The sequence below is a fragment of the Haliaeetus albicilla genome, chromosome 1 (assembly GCF_947461875.1).
Source record: "Haliaeetus albicilla chromosome 1, bHalAlb1.1, whole genome shotgun sequence".
NCBI lineage: Eukaryota > Metazoa > Chordata > Aves > Accipitriformes > Accipitridae > Haliaeetus > Haliaeetus albicilla.
Window position 1 is genome coordinate 49,293,324 of NC_091483.1, and position 19,366 is coordinate 49,312,689.

The 19,366-nt window shown below is 38.0% G+C and overlaps 1 protein-coding gene and 1 long non-coding RNA gene across 22 annotated transcripts in view; one reads left to right on the forward strand and one right to left on the reverse strand.

The window, feature by feature from the left end:
* Nucleotides 1-19,366, forward strand: part of LOC138686354 (uncharacterized) — a 112,422-nt gene that overhangs the window by 75,372 nt on the left and 17,684 nt on the right. The gene's annotated exons all lie outside the window — the stretch shown is intronic.
* Nucleotides 1-19,366, reverse strand: part of SORBS2 (sorbin and SH3 domain containing 2) — a 187,472-nt gene that overhangs the window by 25,179 nt on the left and 142,927 nt on the right. For 7 of the 20 annotated variants that reach the window (XM_069788410.1, XM_069788436.1, XM_069788445.1 and 4 more), the window contains 5 exons: nucleotides 16,094-16,177; nucleotides 13,919-13,975; nucleotides 7,186-7,238; nucleotides 6,317-6,504; nucleotides 1,967-3,526 (listed from right to left, as the gene is read on the reverse strand). In XM_069788410.1, the coding sequence (XP_069644511.1) occupies nucleotides 1,967-3,526; nucleotides 6,317-6,504; nucleotides 7,186-7,238; nucleotides 13,919-13,975; nucleotides 16,094-16,177 (1,942 nt within the window). The remainder of the gene's footprint in view (nucleotides 1-1,966; nucleotides 3,527-6,316; nucleotides 6,505-7,185; nucleotides 7,239-13,918; nucleotides 13,976-16,093; nucleotides 16,178-19,366) is intronic. The other 13 variants (XM_069788463.1, XM_069788454.1, XM_069788503.1 and 10 more) reach the window with 4 other exon arrangements.

Consider the following 19,366-nt stretch of genomic DNA (forward strand, 5'->3'; position numbering starts at 1 on the left):
GGCCTGTGTCTGTGAATGAGGATCTATGCTCACTGTATAAAACTAAAGATATAATGCCTCCAAACACATCTGGGTTTTTTTTTTTTTTTTTTTCTTCTTTAAACTCTAGCAGAAAGAGAAGGACATGGGAGGGAAGGAGTGAAAATGCAGAAGCTTTAGGAAGAACAATTTCCTTTGTTTCTATACAGCTCCTTATGCAGTCAATATTGTAGTTTTCAGTGTTTTTTTGCTATGACTGTGGGGTCTCTGTGTGGATGGTGGCTGTTAGAGACACACACAGATCCAACAAAACATGTAACTTCATTAGAAGTAGAGCGCAGCCGTGACTGGTGCTGATAGAAGTCAATGGAATATTCTGCTGTACTCATTCTCCACGCTACTTTAGGGATATTAATGCTACTTTAGGGATATTAATGCTGACAGACTGTACCACTTTCTGCATGCCAGGCTCTTTCATAGCTGCAGAAGCTATTAGGAATCCATGTTTACTCTGCACTGTGGATTTCCTTATTATCAGGGACTGGAAAATTCTCATTTAGCAACTGTGATATGTGACCAGTGTAATTTCCAACAACTCCAGTCTCATTGTGTAGTACTGCGTGCCAGGGTTAATCATCATCAGGCCTCAAGATTACTAATTCAATTCTGAACTGCATTTTATAGCTTTTTTTTTTGTTTTTTACCAAATTCTCTGTTCTCAATATGTGTATTTTAACTAGTTGAGAAGAGATGGTAACAGCATCAGTTCTGATTTCTCTTGAAATATGTATTTGCTAGTGTGGTACTTGCAAAAGTTACAGAAAAAGATGTGAGATTAAACATAAGTAAGATGGGCCTGATCAAATATTGCATAACTGATATATTAAAGACATTCTCTCTTACATCCATTAGTGATTTCAAGAATAGCTTTGTAATGTCATTAAATTCTCAAAGATGCTCTGTCAGAGGGCCGTATGTCTAGAAGCAGAACGCTTTAACACAGAAATGTTACCATTTAAAAAGAGAAATAAATTACAGCCTTGCCAAAGACATTAATCTAAATCATCTAGGATACACCTTTGTGCACTCCTGCGATGAATCTAGTTTGCTTCTTCTAACATTGCAAGGCTAAACTTTAAAAACTTTTTAAGCTCAAGCAATTTTTTTTGAGAAAAAGAGAAGCAGAGCAACGAACAACTCAAAGTAGTAACTTTAAAACCAGATCACTGTCAAGACAGACTTTTAAAAAAGTTATACTCACCCTGACAATTTCATTCAAGTTTTGATTATTGAGAATTTCCCTTCTAAGAGGAAAGGAAATTACTCAAAACTTCATAGATATATTAAAGTTCTATGAGAAGAACTAGTTTTACTGCCACAGAAATTGGAAATTGCGTTGTTTGAACGGTGGAAATGGAAACTTCCTAAAATGACCTTAAGGTCTATTCACAAAAAGTAATATAAAGCAGTAGAATTAGTGTATTTTCATTAGAAAACAGAATCAAGCTTTCTATGATACTGGCAGAATTAACAGCAGTTTTATCACTTACATGTAACAAAACTATACAGTACAACATGTTTTAGATGCAGATTTTTTTTTAAATAATAAAGAAAGGGCTATCTGCGTATTGTTTTCTGTTTGACCAGCATCTTATGATGCATGCATTCACTTTCTGTAAGGTCATTTTCTGGGGGAAAAAACCCACATTGCTTAATTTAATAACAACACTGTAATTTATAGCACTAATAATCTTTTAGTTGAAATACACCATTACTTCAGTTGTCCAGATTACTGTATTTTGTGAATAGACAGCAAATCTATCTATCCTCATGACCTATGTAAAAATGACATCCTTCATTAAGAATTTTGTGGGATGAAAGCTTCTTACAGATGACACAAATAAAAATGGAATGAGAAAGGGTGGGAAATACAGGGAGTAAGGCTGGATAAGTAAATCACAAGGATAGAGGAAGAAAGTTAATCCACCTTGGAAACACAGTGCGCTATCATTGTTGTTAGTTGCGTCCATGTCTGGAAAAGAGGCACTAAGAGGTAATCTTCCACAATCATTCTGGTACAGTGGGCAATGGATAGCACCATCTTGAGGCAGTGGATGAAAAGGCTGGTGCATGGGACTCCTTTTCAGAGCTTTAAGAGATGAATTCCTTTCTGGAATGTCTGGAAGCAGCTCAGTAATAAGTCTGTGTAATATACTGTTGTCAGGCAAGCTTCCCCGTCTTTTTTCAGCTTTAATTTGGTCACAGATGTCTTTAAGTGCAGAATCTAGTGCTTCAAATACAGATGACTTGCATTTTTTCTTTTCAGTTTGTTTTTTAGGAGCTGCACTTTTTTTCCTCCGGAAAGGCACTGGACTGACTAGAAATGCTATCTTAGAGAGGCCAGATTCTGCTTCCTGTCTCCTTGGATCTTCAGTGGTTTCTTGTTTAGCCCTTTCATGTTTTAGCATGGTGGTGAAGCGGGTGTAGGATGCTGGGCATCGCCCTTTGCAGGAGCTGATGAGATGCCGGTGGTGGTGGTGGTGGTGGTGGTGGTGGTGATGGCCTGATCCATAAAAGCTTTCAGATGACGTGAAGGAAAAGTGGTCAAAGTCACTTTCACTACAAAAGGATGAACCCTCTATCTGTATAAAGTCACTGAGGTCAGAAACCACTCCATCTTGATCACTGTCTGAAAAATCCATATGCGATCGTTGTGGCTCATCACTGGTCACTTCAATATGAATTGGCACCAGGGTTTTAGACTTGTAGCTCCGTTGTACCTGAGAGGGATGTCTGCCTTGATTTTCTTCTTCCAGCAACGATTCGATAGAAAATCGCCTCTTTGGACATAAGCCATTTTTAGGAGGCTCTAGCGTAACAGCTGACATTTCATCACCTAGGTTCGGCATTGATTTTGACTTCTGAATTAACTTTTCAAATTCCGATATTCTGGTTGGCACCATGTCTCTGGGCACCTCTTCAGTAGAAGACTCTCTCCAGCCTTGAAGAATACCTTTGTGCTGTTCTTTTTCATACTGCAGTATTCTGGACTTCACGGAACAAATCACCTCAGAATTCATCAAGTCCTTGCGATTGATACGGTGCATCTTTTTGTACATTTTTAGGAAACCTGGGGCATCATGTGCAGATCTGTGACGAACTCTTGACCTACTACTACCACGGCCCTCAACATATGGGGAGGCCCAGTTCATTGAGCAAACTTCTTTAGAGTCCTCCTCACATAACAGAGAGCCCATGCTTTCAGACTTGGCCTGTGCATCAGGAAAGCTATCGCGATCATCTGTTAACAGATCATCACAGCTACGAGATTTTCTCTTTGGAGAAGCAGTTTCTTCTGTGCTGCTCCAGACTTCTGCATTTTGACGAGTCATTTGCCAGCCATTCTTATAGCTGATTGCCCTTCTTGAATCATTTGGAACAGCTAAATGTTGTCTGTAAGTGCTACAGTAATCTAATTCATTTGAGGTGTTGTGGTTGTGCATTGAATAACTTAAAAGGGATGGATATACTTTGCTAATATCCCCACCTTTATAATCCATAGAGCAGCATGGTAAAAAAGAGACATTGCCAGAAATTAAAAGATTCAGAAAGTTGGAATTAACATCAGTAAGTATTAGAAAGACTAGAAAAGAGACAGCAATTAATGCATCCATCAACTTAGGTCAGTACATAGGTTGCTACAGCCTGGGGTAGCACAGCTAGTAATTAAGTTATTTTCCAGCTGTAGAAATGTACTCATGATAATTTGAACATCAAAAAGAATTCCTTATGAATTATGGAGATGTTACCCCCCTGCATCCCCCACCCCCGCCAAAGCAATGTAAGAAAACAAGCATTAACGTTGATTTTGAAGCAGGTCAACAGACAATAAAAGCTGCAAAGGATTTAAAGATGAAGCCAAACAACAAATCTAGACCTCAGTCAAATACTGACTGTTCTACCTGTGCATTCTGAACGAAGCTGTTCAGAATTTTTGAGCTGAATAATGCTTGGAGAGTTCGCAGCAACTGCATATTCTAAAATAATTAAGATAAAGAGAAATCTTTATATAAGATCAAATGGGAAACTTCTCCCAGTTGTTCCTAGGTAGCCTGTTCTTTCCCTGTGTGATAGCACTGAAGGGCGTGCTGTTTTCTACAGCTTACGGAGGGCAGAACAAGGCGGCTGAGGAACTGCTATACAGGTGTAAAGGAAGATGTATCAGTTTACTGAGCCTAACCAGCATGTAGAAGAAACAATAACCCTTAGACTGACTTCTAGAACAAAGCCTGAGTTTTCAAGCAAGTTTTAAGACATATTTTTATGCGGATGCTAGATCTAGAAGTCACTATGAGACAAATTTGAGACTGTGGTCTCAAGTGGCAACATTCAGTTCAGGACTCATGCTTCAAACAGCTCAATCTGCTTTCTAGAGCAATTTGAATCTGGATCAGAAACTGAAACACTTGAGTTCAAAATCCATGCTGATCAAACAGCTTATAGTGTGCTGCTGCTTTGACAAAATGGTTAATTCCAAGAAAAAGTAACATTCTACTAGGTTTCATAATGCTGGGAGAGAATGGAGTGAGACAGCTAGGTCGCCTTCCAAAAGTTAATTAGCTGTAGTAGATGTTCTTAAGGGAAAGAGTTTCAAACACAAGAAGTGTTTAAGTCATGGTAAGTGCTCATTATCGGTGGTGTAGTCAAAGGCAAATGCAGGTAAATGGATGTCCTGGTTTCGGCTGGGATAGAGTTAATTTTCTTCCTAGTAGCTGGTACAGTGCTATGTTTTGAGTTCAGTATGCGAAGACTGTTGATAACACACTGATGTTTTCAGTTGTTGCTCAGTAGTGTTTAGACTAAAGTCAAGGATTTTTCAGCTTCTCATGCCCAGCCAGCGAGAAAGCTGGAGGGGCACAAGAAGTTGGCACAGGACACAGCCAGGGCAGCTGACCCAAACTGGCCAAAGGGGTATTCCGCACCATGGGACGTCACATCTAGTGTAGGAACTGGGGAGTGGGGGCAGGGAATTGCTGCTCAGGTACTAACTGGGTGTTGATCGGCGGGTGGTGAGCGATTGCACTGCGCATCATTTGTACATTCCAATCCTTTTATTATTGCTGTTGTCATTTCATTAGTGTTATCATCATCATTATTAGTTTCTTCTTTTCTGTTCTATTAAACCGTTCTCATCTCAACCCACGAATTTTACTTCTTTTTCCCGATTTTCTCCCCCATCCCACTGGGCGGGGGAGTGAGTGAGCAGCTGCGTGGTGCTTAGCTGCTGGCTGGGGTTAAACCATGACAATGGAGTTTACCAACTTTTCACTGCCTGGCCTGGTACACCAAATGGATGAGTTTACCCACTTTTTAAATTACTGCTGTAACATTGGGTTTAAAATACATTTGCTCCTCCATCACTTCACTCTTAATATTCCTCCCTGCTTTTCTTTGTCTGATGGATTCTGCTGCAGCCTGGATATTATGTTCTTTTCAGTGGGAATTTACTTTTACAAAGGTTTATATAGTCCCTAATACAGCTATAGGCTGATCAGCATAGCTACAAAATACAGCAATTAAATGAATAATAGTAACTTAAACAGGAGACATATTGTATACAATATTCCTCTGTATATTACTTCCATCTTAATTTTTACTGGAAACCTTTTGTCTTGCTAAAAAAACCCCACGCAAAACCCCAAATCAACACCTGATTCAATTATCTCTTTTTCTAGAGAGACAAGGAGAACAGTAAGAGAGTGGCCAGTTACTTGGAAAAAGAAGCTAATTAAATTGTATGTGCTGTACTAAATACTTCAAGGATTTATAAAATCAAAAATCAGACTATGGATGTTTGCTTGATTAAATTAGGTCCTGATGACTGACAATGTCTAAAACATCAGCTATAGATTTGAAAGGTCTACTATCCTGGAAACACATCTTTAACCTTATATGCTATTTGTCTTGATTTACTTTCTGTATATACTGAAAACAGTTTCAAAATCACAATAGTAAGAGAGTAGTGGAGTTAATAAAACTTTAAAGGTTTATATGTTGTGGTACAAATCATAGTCTTCATTTAGTCAATTTTCTTTTGTTGGAATAAGGAGTTGAAACTCCTTGGAAAATCCTTGTAACAAATCGAGCTTTTCAGCTTAAAATTAAACACATAAGACTAAACAAGTTAGCCTTTCATGAAAGGCCCAAAGCAGTTGCTTCCTATAGTAAATCTCCCAGTGAAGTGCACTGAGCAACAGCAGACAGTTGCATTTACTACCAATGTATTGTACAACACATCATCAGTATTTTTCTGCTAACAAATATGATCTCCTCTTACCTTTTGCTCTTGATGGAGAAGAAGGAGATGAGCTAGTTAAAGGCTTTCTAAGGGTGGTATATGGGCCTTGCATATCTGTACGGCCCAGGCTAGGCCTGTTTGCGTTCTGATCACTGAGCACCCTCTGATGACTTACAGCAGGTTCCGACTTCCTTCTTTTTCTGTAGTCACTTGCAGTACTTGCAGAACTGCAGAAATAAGCAGTATTAGCAGCAGTCTGAGATCAGAATTCAGGTATTTAAAAAGTAAGCTCATAATTATGTTATTGGTTTATAGATTAAACAATGCCAGAACAAATAAATCAAAAACATGTAAAGGGGAGAAGCACTGGTCTCAGACATCTTACAGCATATTTCAGAGAGAAAAGCCGAATTTCTTCACCTGATTGTTTTAAAGTTTTATACAAAATTGCTATGTCATTTTCATAGTGAAGGCTTTGAAATAAATGCATCAAGTTTTTTTACACTACTGTTTGGTACTAGAGGTTCAGTGCAAAGATAGGAAAAAGACAGAGACTGAGAACAGATGAGGTAGCATGCTTAGGGAAATGGCGCTGGAAGTGCTGCAGGCAGTAAGGTTAAATGACAGCTGCAGTCGAGACAGAAGCTCAAAGGTGTTAGTGGAAGGACCCAGAATACAGTATGGTTTAATTTGAATGTGAACAATTAGTCCTTGTAAAACAGAAGTAAAATCTACACTTCAGTATCAAAATACGAACACGCTCTCCATGCATCTCTCCAGTTTGTCAGTAGCTCGCAAGGTGAATGTTAAAATCTGACTCTTTGCAACATCTGCCGGTTTCAGGTCACAAAGAAAACCCTCAGCCGGTATAATCTGTGTCTTCTGAAATCATATATTGTATTTCTTACCTAGAGGGCCTGTCCAGGCCTTTGTCTGTTGAATAGTGATGATATAAGGAAGTCTGTGAAAACAAATATATCAATCTGTTATATGTCTGTATTTGAAAAAAGGGGTGACAATTTCTGCTTATCATGTTTATGCTTAGTTACTCTCTGACAAATCCTATAAAACAGCCTATGATGATTAACATCCTGGGCATTCTAGCATAGATACTGCAATGTTTCATGAGAACAGTTAGGCAGTTTTTAGAAGGCATCACTAGATTTCATTTCATATTCTACTTCAGTAATGTTTTTTTCTTTTGAAGCACTGCTAAATAATGATCCAGAGTCACTCTTCTCTATACCCTTTTCAAAAACAGATACAGAACAGCTGAAACAAACTTCTGCTATAAAAACACAAAACTGAAAATAATTCCTTCATGCACAAGTGACGTCTGCAGAGCTTCTCCTCCCCCCCAGTTACTCACCAATATCCCACAATCAATTATAGCCAGAAACTTTTGTAAATCCCATGATGTTTGTGGCCAGTTGCTGACCACCTTATATTCCTGGTAAGAACAGTTCTTATCACAGAACATTAGTCGTTGCTTATGGAGTTATGGAAGTAGCTACTGCATGAACCCTGGAGGATGGAATGGTGTACTGCTCCATAATTTTATTAATACAAAGTCAACCTTAAATGACTACAATTTAAATCAACCATTTCATACATTTAAAGCCTGTAGTCAGAATTAAGTAATACTACAGTTCTTATAACTAGGTATGAATCTAGAATGAACTGCATGGTCCCTGGGGTATTTCTTCATGGGTACAAAGCAGTGTGGTTCAAAAGTTAAACTTGAAACAAGCTCCTGGCATTTCATTTCAGAGTCAACCTGATGAACTAGAATAGAAATAGAACTATCATACAGATTTGTAAGCTGCAGGAACTAGTTTTCTCTCTACAGAAGCCTTCTAGACTTTTTCTCCGTATGGAAGAATCTTTATAGCCTTTCCTCTGTACAGAAGGACTGCAGAAGTAATAGCACCCATAGCCTGTGTAAGTGCTTTTTTTGTTAGATATTCTTTTTTTCAGTGATTTGAATTGTAAGTTCATGAATAGGACTTCACCCAGATTTGTTAACTTACGTATACTTCTAGAAGTCACCTGTAGTCTAAGAATATTTGGGAACAGATTTCATGGGACTGTATACTTTAAATGACATTCTAGAGTAACTATTTAAACTGCTTTTACATATGGGGCACTATAAAGACAATATGATTGTTCAGTTAGAGTTCATTTGTCAGTAGGCTTTTTTATTTAAGATCTGCATCATATACCAAGTGATCCCATCAGGACATTAACTAAAGTTTTAATTTCTGGATTATACTGAAATTTATTACACTGTGAGGCAGGGAAAACCACACAAACATGATACAACAAGGAACAAATGTTATCTAAAACTTGAGCTAAGATCATTCCAATTTTTTCAGTAATTTTTAACTGTAGTTTAATTTAAATCACATTAAAAATCAGATAAAAAAACCTTCTGGCTTTTGGTAAGAATGGCAGCTGAGATATAAATGATTAAAAGATGTTAATAATTCAAAGACTTTAAAGTTACTTTCCAGAGAAAATAAGTCCTCTATAACTTATTTAAGGTGATCTCTGCATAGGGTTTCAAAATGTTTATTTCTTCTAAAAAGAATGTTCTTTGCTTTGTGGACAAGTATTCAAGTACTTCTTCTGTGTTACTACTTATTACTACTATTATTCTCACCGTTAAATACTGTTATGTTCATAAGCTCCAGTTTGGATCAGAATAACATGCTGTATAAACACAAAGGTAGAATCCCTTCCTCAAGTGAGACTACAAATCTGATAAGTGATCTATAAAGAATATGCTCACTGAAAAAAACAGTAACGTAAACCTGACCACTAGAAATGGCAGAACTAGGTTCCCGATACTTCTCTCAAGTCATACGTGGCTCAAATTGTAAAACGCTGTAGCCCAACTAGCTCTAACACGGATTTCTATTAGATTAAGCATTGTGAGTATGAGCTGTATCTTATTAGTAGCGTTTGTGCACAGCTCTTGTTCCTCTTGATTTCAACAGAAATTTTGACGGCAATGAATTTTGAAAACAACATTTTGGTTGTAACATGGGCAAACAGGGTTACAGCAACTCTGATGTTTCACCAAGGGACAGCATAGGAACTGGTCTGTAATTGAAGGAATTTAGTTTCTGGCCTATTTCAAGGCTTGTTGGTCATCTCGGACAGTTCAACGTGGCATCCCACAAACTCTCACACGCTTTTCATTTTGGGGGAAATCTCAAAAAAGGTTATAACTACTTCTCTGTTTTCTTACAATTTATTTTGAAATGGACTACTGGACTAAATCATGAAACCATGAAGATTGTTCCACTTCATTGTTTTAGTCACTTATGTGTTTAAACTTGCTAGTCTTTGCCTCAGTTCAGAATGGAAGCAATGCAAGACTTGGGTAATACCTCTAAGAGTCACGTGCTCTAGGAGTGATGCATCTTTGCAATTTAAAGTCTCTTTTTTAACATTCTGTCACCCCATTAGAGGCAAAGCTAAGGCAGTTTCTCTGCTGCTGCTGCAATTCTTACCTGATGGATACTGTTCAATTGTTCCTGTCAGAGCTCAATTAGCCCCAAACCTCTGAAACGGCTTCCAAACAACAAATGTCATTCTATTGTAACGTGCTACATTGTTCTGTATGACAATATTTTGTTTTGTAATAAAATGGGAAACCAAACAAATAGATTTGCTCTTTTTCTCATCCTTATCCTTCCACTGCTGCACAGGATCATGGATTTTCAGGTTGTGGAAACTGATGCTCTACTTCTGGCTATATACAACTGTGCTTCAGTGACTTACGCTATGGACAAAAGACGGGAGCTAGAAATAAAAGCTCCAAAAATTACTTTAGTGGTACGCTAAAAAAAAAGGGCTACTTGTCATGCAGTCATTTTCAGCTCATCCAATACAACCTCCAGACACATTAGAGGAGACATGATCTCCTCTATTCATCTGCATCTCATTTACAGTAGAGAATGACATACATGCAACCCACAGTGTGTGCACTACAGTAGGAAGGAGAAAGTGGCGTTAAAAAAGTATCAGTGGCAATATGTCCACCTGCTAGGAATTACTATTGTGTTTATTCTTTGTAAATTAACATGTCCTCAAGCAACACTCATCTGCAATTTCCAGCCTGTGTATGAGAGATCGTCACACAATCTGGGAATTAAGCTGTTACCAGGAGGAGCAAGGTAGCGGGACGTAGACCCTGTTCTCAAGGAACAGGGAATTGTGCATCACTGATGTCAGGAGGATGGCGCTGTCAGTGGGGCAGGTCTGCTGTAGCAATGGCCTGTTGGAAGACTACCAACTGATCACGTGCCCAGCTTCTCCCAGTGTTAGGTGTTTTCATCAGTGAAGGTTTGCCTCACTCATACAATGATGTATCTATCCCTTTCCCAGGCAGGTTTCTGTGCAGTGGTGCTCCACAGATGCTTTTTTCCATGATGGGAGAGTACACAAGACTGTGAAATACAATCAAGTTTTATCACAGCATCTGATTTTTATTTGCTGTATTTGCTAAAAGGAACCTATTTTTCTGCAAACAAATGTGAAGGTATTTCTTACAAGTTTCATTTTCCTAGCAAAACACAGATTTCAAGGTTTGTTTTTTTTTTTTTAATCTTCTATCATTGCATTGTTCTTAGGTGATAAACTATGTATGCCGCTTTAAAATAAAAACTGATTTGTGGATTTGAATGTGAAGAACAGAAACAGATACTTATTGACTGAAGTATTTTAAGTACTGTAACCTAGCTCATAAAGTCAATGGACACAAGCATTAGAGACAAGGATGCTGTGAAACAAAACCATACCATCTGCTCTGGGAAAGGAGTAAAGAATCAAACCTCCTTTCCACAGGCAGATTAAATAGAAGCCTGTGTTTTGGAGCCAGTTCTGTTAGGGAGGAGGTGTGCTGATGATGATCAGATGTTCTCAGACAGACAATAAACCTGCTATTAGCACTTAGGAAATTATCCCTATTTTATTTCTCAGTATTTGGAACGTGTATGTCACGATGAGTGCATTATTGTTCACCTATTCTGTCTAAACAAAATATCATGCTATTTGTTTTTAAAAATATATTCTGAAGAAGGTATTTATTCCTGACTCTTTACTGTCCATACGGTTCATATTTTCAAATTTTCCCACCACTACCCAACTTTAGTGATTTTAAGATAAATATCTGATATTATGAGGTCTGTCTGCAATAAAACCATAGAACCCAGCCAGCAGAGTTGCTCACACCAAGAGCTAGTATAACCACAGTTCTCCTTGCATTTCTACACAACAGAGTGAAGCAAAGGTCTCAGGTCTGTGTGCTTCCCTACACTATCCACAAAACACACATTGAGCCTGTTCTGGAAAACACCAGAGTCTTACTTCAAAACTGGCCACAACTATCAACCTCATCTTCGTTGACCATTCACCACCACCGTCCAGTACCAGTGGAGGAAGGAAACTCGCGCTCTGTTAGAGCTGGTGCAGGAGGTGATACAAACATTGCAGATTAATTGTCATTGTGGGGTTTCTTGCACAGGTGCCAACCCCTTCCATTAGAGACTGGACCAAGACCATCTGTCACACGATACTGGCCAAACAGCCATAAGGCAGTGATTACTTTCCACCACTTGTAATGGCTCCATGGCTGTACTGATCATGATGTAAATCCCAAGGGCGGTGTAGATCCCCATTGCCTCCTATGGAAGTCAAGGGGTAAATCAGACAACTGAAAACAAACCAGAGAGAACTTCTTTATCCACAGCATTCCCCAGGCCATAAATAGTGTGTTAGTGATCAGCCTAAGACAGCAAGAAGTGTATGTCACGCCAAAATTGACTGCTGGGTTACTATATGGCTTTTGCTTTCCGTCCTTTAAGATACTCTTATCACCTTGAATGTAACTTGCCCTTTTGCCTTTCCTTTGATGCCTTCTTTGAAGTTTTTTCTATATCAAAGATACTGTATGTTGCATATTCTACAATACTAATTTTTACCACAGGTATACATTATCATATATAGGCTGTGTGGAGTTTGTACCTTCTACCCACAGGTAGAGCCGCACTGATTACGGCATATAGAGGAAAGGTGAATGCAAACAGTGGATATGGTTGGTTTTTTACTGCTAAGAGTGGGTACCACTGTTTGTAGCTGTCCTGTCAGCTCTTGGACATTTATTGACCCATGATCCCTCCAAGCCACTTCCAGGTGGCCCAACAGAACAAACATATCTTCCCCACTCCCCCATCTCCAAAGCTAATTAGGCATCTTCCAGAATATTCAGCAGTGCCCTCCCTATATGGATAAAGGCTGCCTGGCAAAAAAATTAAATACTGGAGACAACCACCCCAAACTACCAAATACAGACTTTGTTGAATACTTTGATTTGGTTCTACTAAAAAACCCAGATGTTTTCATGTATCCAGGCTTTAATGGCAACTGAAAATGAAGTTAGGAAAAGCAGACAAAAGTTGTAAACAACAAACAGGCTTATTTGCATGATGGTTCTAATACTTTAACAAGTTACTTTGAATATTCTCCCCCCCAAGAATATTTAATTTGCTGCAGTTTGTGAACATGACTCATCATATTCAAAGATTTAAAGTTTCAGAATAAAAGATAAATGTCTTTGTAAATTAAACAAAGAGAAAACCACTATTACTTAATAGTCATTTTACCCAGACCTACTGAGCATGATAATATTTCAAATAATCATGCTAGGGCTTTTAAATTGTCTTCCTCAATATATAGAGTACTATCAAATATTAGTGAAGGCCTAGAAGCTTATTGTCTCAGAGAACTGGCCCCAAATTTCACAACCATGAAGTTTTTCCGTATTTATAGAGCTTAAAACCAAAGCAGAGTAACTTGCAAACAGTTAACAATTTAAGGCCACAATTTGCATTTAATTTTTTGAGAGACTACTGAAGATGAGAGTGAATCACAAATACAAATGAAGTAAAGCCACCATATGAAGTAAAGTTGTCATTACAAGATTCACTGACTTTTCCCCTAACACTCTAAAAATGGGGAGGGAGGGGAGAAAGATGAAAGCCTGAATCTCTCCCACTCAGAGTAGGGCAATGACAGCCCACTACCTGATCTTGATGCATTTTATTTGGAATAACGACAGTGACTGTCAATCCTGCAGTTAAATTTACAACAGGATTATTAATTGCTCTTTTACGTAATTAGCAACCTTAGACATAATTACTTAATTGGAGAAATGATAGCTTAGCCACAAAGGCTTTCACTTGACATACAGAATTTGCAGACAGATATTTAAATAAAAAAGTACTACTGTGCTGATGTATTAATTGTGTCTGAAAGCAATGCACTTGCCCAACTCTGAAGAAGTGGGAATTTGTCAAAGAGTTAGAGACACATGGGCTGTTGTGTAATTCTGAGTGTTAATGTCTGAGAAGTTTGGGGGATAAGGACTCACAGTTCCTAGGATAATAAGATCAACATCCAAATGCACTAGTGATCTGGAAAGATATGAAGACAAAGATACAATGATTGTGAATTAGAAATGTCTCACAGCTATCAGAAGGAAACCACTAAATTTTAACAAACTTCAGACATAAATGGCAAGCACGCCAACCCTTCTTCCCGAGAGAATCATCTGAACAAGAATCATTCATTTACCTCATTGGAAACACCAGAAGAACTGTCTTGAACATAGTCCAAAAGCTTTTTAGGTGGCTGCATCATAAAAGCAGAAGTGTAGAGATGAAATGGAGTAGAATCAATGGCAGCAAGGAATGAAACGTGGAGAAGGTGACACAGTTAGAAACTAAGTGTTGACAATGTCAGATACAAAGAGTGACACATATGGGCAGAATGGAAGGAAGAATGTGTTACAATATTTTTCAAATTATAAGCATCTTAATAAAATGTTAGTAACTTTAGGTGTTAAAATTTACAACTGGAATGGTTGAATCAATTCTAGCAGTTTTTCATACTGATGAGACAGAAGAGCGTAAAGCATCACAGTTATGTTCTGCCGGGGAAATCTCAATTTATTTTATCTTACAGGAGACACTATTCTCAGGTTATCATTATCAGTAAAATATTGTTGACATATTGTTCATCAGAAGAATGTATATGGACTGCTTCTGCCCACCTAGAGAGAGGAATGACAAAACAGCTTGAATGGCTAGATAAAAAGACATAAAAGGTAATCAGTGAAAATGTGATACATTATAGACCACTAGACAACAAATTAAATCCAGGTATATTTAGCTATTTTTTTTTTATTATTTTCAGGTGGTATTCAATGGGTAATTTTTTAAATGTTATGATTAAAAATGTTTTAAAAGAATGTATGTGGTTTGCTTTCTCTTCTGCTCTCCCTGAAGTAGCTGGGAGTTCTGATTTTGGCTTACAGCTAGCTACAAGAAGGGACTAAGGTACCTGGTTCCCAGAGTGCTCTCCAGGGGCCTGTATCAAGTACTCGGGCTCCTCGGGCAGTCCGGCATGTCAGTAATTAGCATGCTGAGAGGGGCTCTGGAGAACTGCTAGCTAACAGGGAAAGGTAAGAATGGGAATGTTTTAAATCCTGATACTCTCAAGCTTAAATGCCATGTCTATTTGGGATTTTCTGCCTGCGGGCAGGTGCTTTTGCTTTTTTTCCTCAAGCTGCCCAGGATCCTGGGGAGCTATGAGAATACTTAACCAGACTGAGGGAATGCTTGGGTTTACTTCCCTCCTTTTTCTGAGGGGATTTGAACTCCTTGTCTGGAAAGTACTCTAACCACTGTGTTAGACATTCTTCTGGGATGAAGACTTTTGTTATCATTTTTCCTGAAGATGTTAGAGTATACAGGAAAGAATTTGAGCTCCATGGAGCCAGGGAGGGTGTGTGCAAAAAGCATGAGCAGGTGTATCTCCAACGTAGTTGTTAAGGCACCGTGCAGGGAGGTGGTGAAACCTAGTTCTCAGTCTCGCTTCGAGGACGTTGCTGTTTTATCCTTGTATAAAAAATATAAACAGCCTTTGGTGCCTACATGCAATTAAGCCTGTGGTATTTGCAGAAGGGTTGCAAGTGCCTAGGCAACCAAAGGTGAAAAACTGAGATATCTCTGACGTTTAGGTGTTTCAACCAAATGGAGCTCTCAGGTTTATAATTTTAAACTTAAATGCTTGCAGTAGGACTAAGGTAGCATCTGTTTGCCCAAGTCCCTTTTTTTGGACCTGGCCATTTGTGAAAATCGGAGCAGAACTGAAGTCCGTCTGTTCAAGCAGGTGCCCAGCTTGAAAACAGAGCAAACCTGTATCTCTGTGTTCAGGTACAAAATACGTATTCTGCACGTATGCATATAAGAGAGGGGAAAAAAGGAAGAAAATCTCAGTATTTACTGCCATAAGCAATTTGTATATGGTTGTGTGCATTTAAATTTAGACACATTCCTTCAAGTAAAATATATGATTTGTAACTTAGCATCCCTAACACAAACTGACATATTTTTCTGTTCTGAAAGACTGTTCAAAAATAACCCAGCCAAATGCAAAAGATTTAGGGAGACCAGTAAGCATCCCTGTTTAATATGCAATTTGTCTTGTTCTTAAATATTTACACACTACTATTTGTCTAACATATAGTCTGTATTAAAGCTAGTAAAGCCACTACTCTGGCAAGTTAAGGGTCCACTTGAAAAATAATAGTCATATGTATGAGATGACTTTACTGACCTTTCTCAAAAAAAAAAAAATCATATTAATTTTACTGGCATATGTTTGCTGAATTTGGTAATTTGTAAATTCCTCATTATAAAACTATTTTCCCTAATGTTTAAATATTAATATTCTGTCCTCACTTACCGGGCGTCCAAACTCCAGTTCTGAAAAGAATTTATACCAGGGTTCGTTTTCTAAATCTATGTCATCTGGGTTTATGCGATCAGTCTGGAGCAGTTGTGAAGGAAAAGGGAAGGAAAAGGCACACACTGAGCAAAGTGCTAGAAATGCCATGTCACTTTAACAACACACACACACAAACACAAAACAAATATGGGGAAAGGAATGGAATAAAATCAAAGAATGAAGATGGTAATTAAGATAAAGACTATTCTTGTTCAAGAGCTGTCATTGCCTGGTAGCTTTAATACTTTTCTTTTTGTTGCTGTTATTCCAATGACTAGAAGATGTTAAACATTTTAAAATTACTCTTTAAAAGCTAAGAGAGCTCTTTGACCACTTCCGTAAACATCACTCTATTACTTAAGTACATTTAATGCTATTAAAGATTCCTTGTTAAGAAGATGGTTTAAATGACTGTAATCTTCAGCATAGGCAAGAAATTGCCTATCTGATCAGCAATAAAGACATAACTTTATCAGTATTACTTTTGGTCTTTCCTTGCCTTCTCACAAAGCATGTTAATTCTGGATCTTGCTGTCTTGAAGCAAGCACTGAGCAGAGATAAGGAATATGCATCATGCAGACATGACTATATTAAAAAGCCACTTTAGCATATGAAATGGAACTGGTATATTTTAAATCCTATGGTCAAAAACAGGGAACAAAAAATTATGCATTCCATAATACTCGTTTTAGCAGTATTTTGTAATGCTTTATCTCCCACAGCCTTGTTGACATAATGAAGCATTTTTTTCCACAGTGAAATACATTGTTTTCATCTGAAAATTCTCACAGCAAAGGGATAAAGTCGCAACTGAAGATAGCATTAAGAAAATTCTTCCATGAACAGAAGAATAATTGACAGATTTATTCAAGTAGCATGAAAACACGACAGTGCAAAACAGTAGAGCTCGCAATGGGATATCTAATGAACTGTAAACTTGGCTGCATTAATTATTTTCTAAATAGCTCCAGTCCTTTGTAAGATCTGATGTAAGCTGTCATGCAGCACAGAATTACAGTGAACTGTTGGCTTAAAGATCTCTGAAACAGAGAAAGCCTCTTGTTAAAGATATTTCTGAATTTAAAATTTGGTCCTCCACAACTGTAATTATCAGAACTTAGACACTAATTATGGTGTGACCTAGAAAGCAATCCTCAAAGATGAAGACAGCGTCCTGCATAACGAAAGATACTGGCGATTAAGTATGTAACACTTTTTCATCCTGAGTCAAGCTGTCACCAATACACCAGAGCAATCACATACAGCTATTTCTGTTTTCTGCAAGAGATAACACCGTGCTCTTGACCATTTCAGGTAATTAAACATCTTACAGCACTTTTCTTGCTGCCTTTGATGTTACTGGAACAGACTGCCAACTTTGCTCTATTGAAAGGTCAACAACCCTTTTGAACTACCTTGGTGCTCTCATATCTACGAGCTGTTCATGCAATATCTGGGCACCAACTGTTGTTTTACAGATTTATCTTCACAATGTCCCTTTCAAGTAAGGGAGGTATCATTCCTGTGAACAGAGTGGGAAGTGAATGCCAGGGATGAACAACTTGCTATGCTCCATAGCAGGGTTAGGAAGTGAAGCTGCTCTGGAGTGTTGCCCTTACACTTCCACCATCCACAGCCATAATTCAGCACTACTAATGACAACTGTTTCAACTCAACTATATGTACCCATGTCTTTAGTAGAAAAGCACCACTGAAATTAGTTTCATGAACTAAGATTTGTGACCTTAATAGAGACTGTAATTGATTTAAGAAAAAACACGTGATTCTGTTCTACAGAGAGGTGAAGGCATGAAGACAAAAAATGACAGATTCACAATGCAGAAGATAACTTCATTATATATCAACTTGATTCCCATTACAGAGAATGCTTGGCATATTCAGAATTTTTTCCTTACGTTAAAAAAGATCCACAATTTAGATCGGGATAATCTGAGAAGACAGTACTAAACAATTGCTTTTTTCATCATTTCTCCAAACTCAGTTACAGTGTGTTGAAATACTTACAGCATGTTTTCATCTTTATATTATACCAATGAATTTTCACAGAAATCTGAATATCCACAATTGGTTTTATCAACATTAAATAAATAAGTAAATAACCCCCTTGAAATGCATATGGGTGTTGAAATTGTGGAGCTGTTGGCAATACAAATCCAGGCCTACTGACATTACTTGCTTGGGTAGCAAGCATCAGCCTCGTGAGCCTCAAGGTCCCCTGGACAGCAGCAGCCCCACACCTACGTATTGATGGACCGGTGTCCTTTCTTGCAGGGAGCCAGAACACACCATCAGACCAGCTGGGCTTCCACCCAGCTAGCCAAGGAGATAAAAACGAGAATGGGAGTTGGCTCCCCTTTTATCTTCAAATACTCTTTCAATTAGCTGAAAGCTTAAAAATCCCCGCATTTCTGCTTTTAAAGAAAAAGCTAAGAATAGCGTATTTTATGTAGTTTCTAAGTTTTTGAGTTCTCCTCATGTAGTAGCGTGCAAATAAAATGAGCGTGTAAGGAAGTGTGTAAAGCTAACTCCATGCATACAAATCCTACGTTGATTTACAGCTTGAACCGCAGAGGGCAGCAAACAAAAAGAAACTGAGCACTGAAGTCTGCAAGTTCACTGCTGCCTGGCAGTTCTAGAGAGGACTCTGCATTCCCCGTGCTACCAAGATCAATAACGCAGGCAATCGATTTCGCTTGCCTTTCGGATTCAATTTTGCTGATGGACCTTTTTCTATTATCTCCTCTTCTAAGAGACTTCAAATGAATGAACAAATCATTTTGATTTAAAAAACTGAACTCTGCTTGGTCTCACAAAGTAATAGAAACTAAAAGCAATAAAGTAAATTAAATTCCCTTTTTATGACTTGTCAGTCAAACCAAGTCACGTTCCTATACTCTATGCTTCATGTAGTCATTTAGTAACATTTTCATTACTTGTTGAAAATATACTACTAAACACCAGTAAGTAACTTTTTGCCATTTGCATCAGATGGTCAACATATCACTGCATCAACATACTCAAGTATAGAAGAACACTGTCATTTAAAAAATTACATCTGTAGTGTTGCATGCAGCTTTGCCTGTGCTTGATTTGATATACACAGCTAGACATTCACAGGTAATAACCAAAAATGTGCATTTAAACTGGTGAGTTAAATGGTTCTTACAACAATCTGCATGGTCAAATTAATATTTTGCATTTGCAAGTTC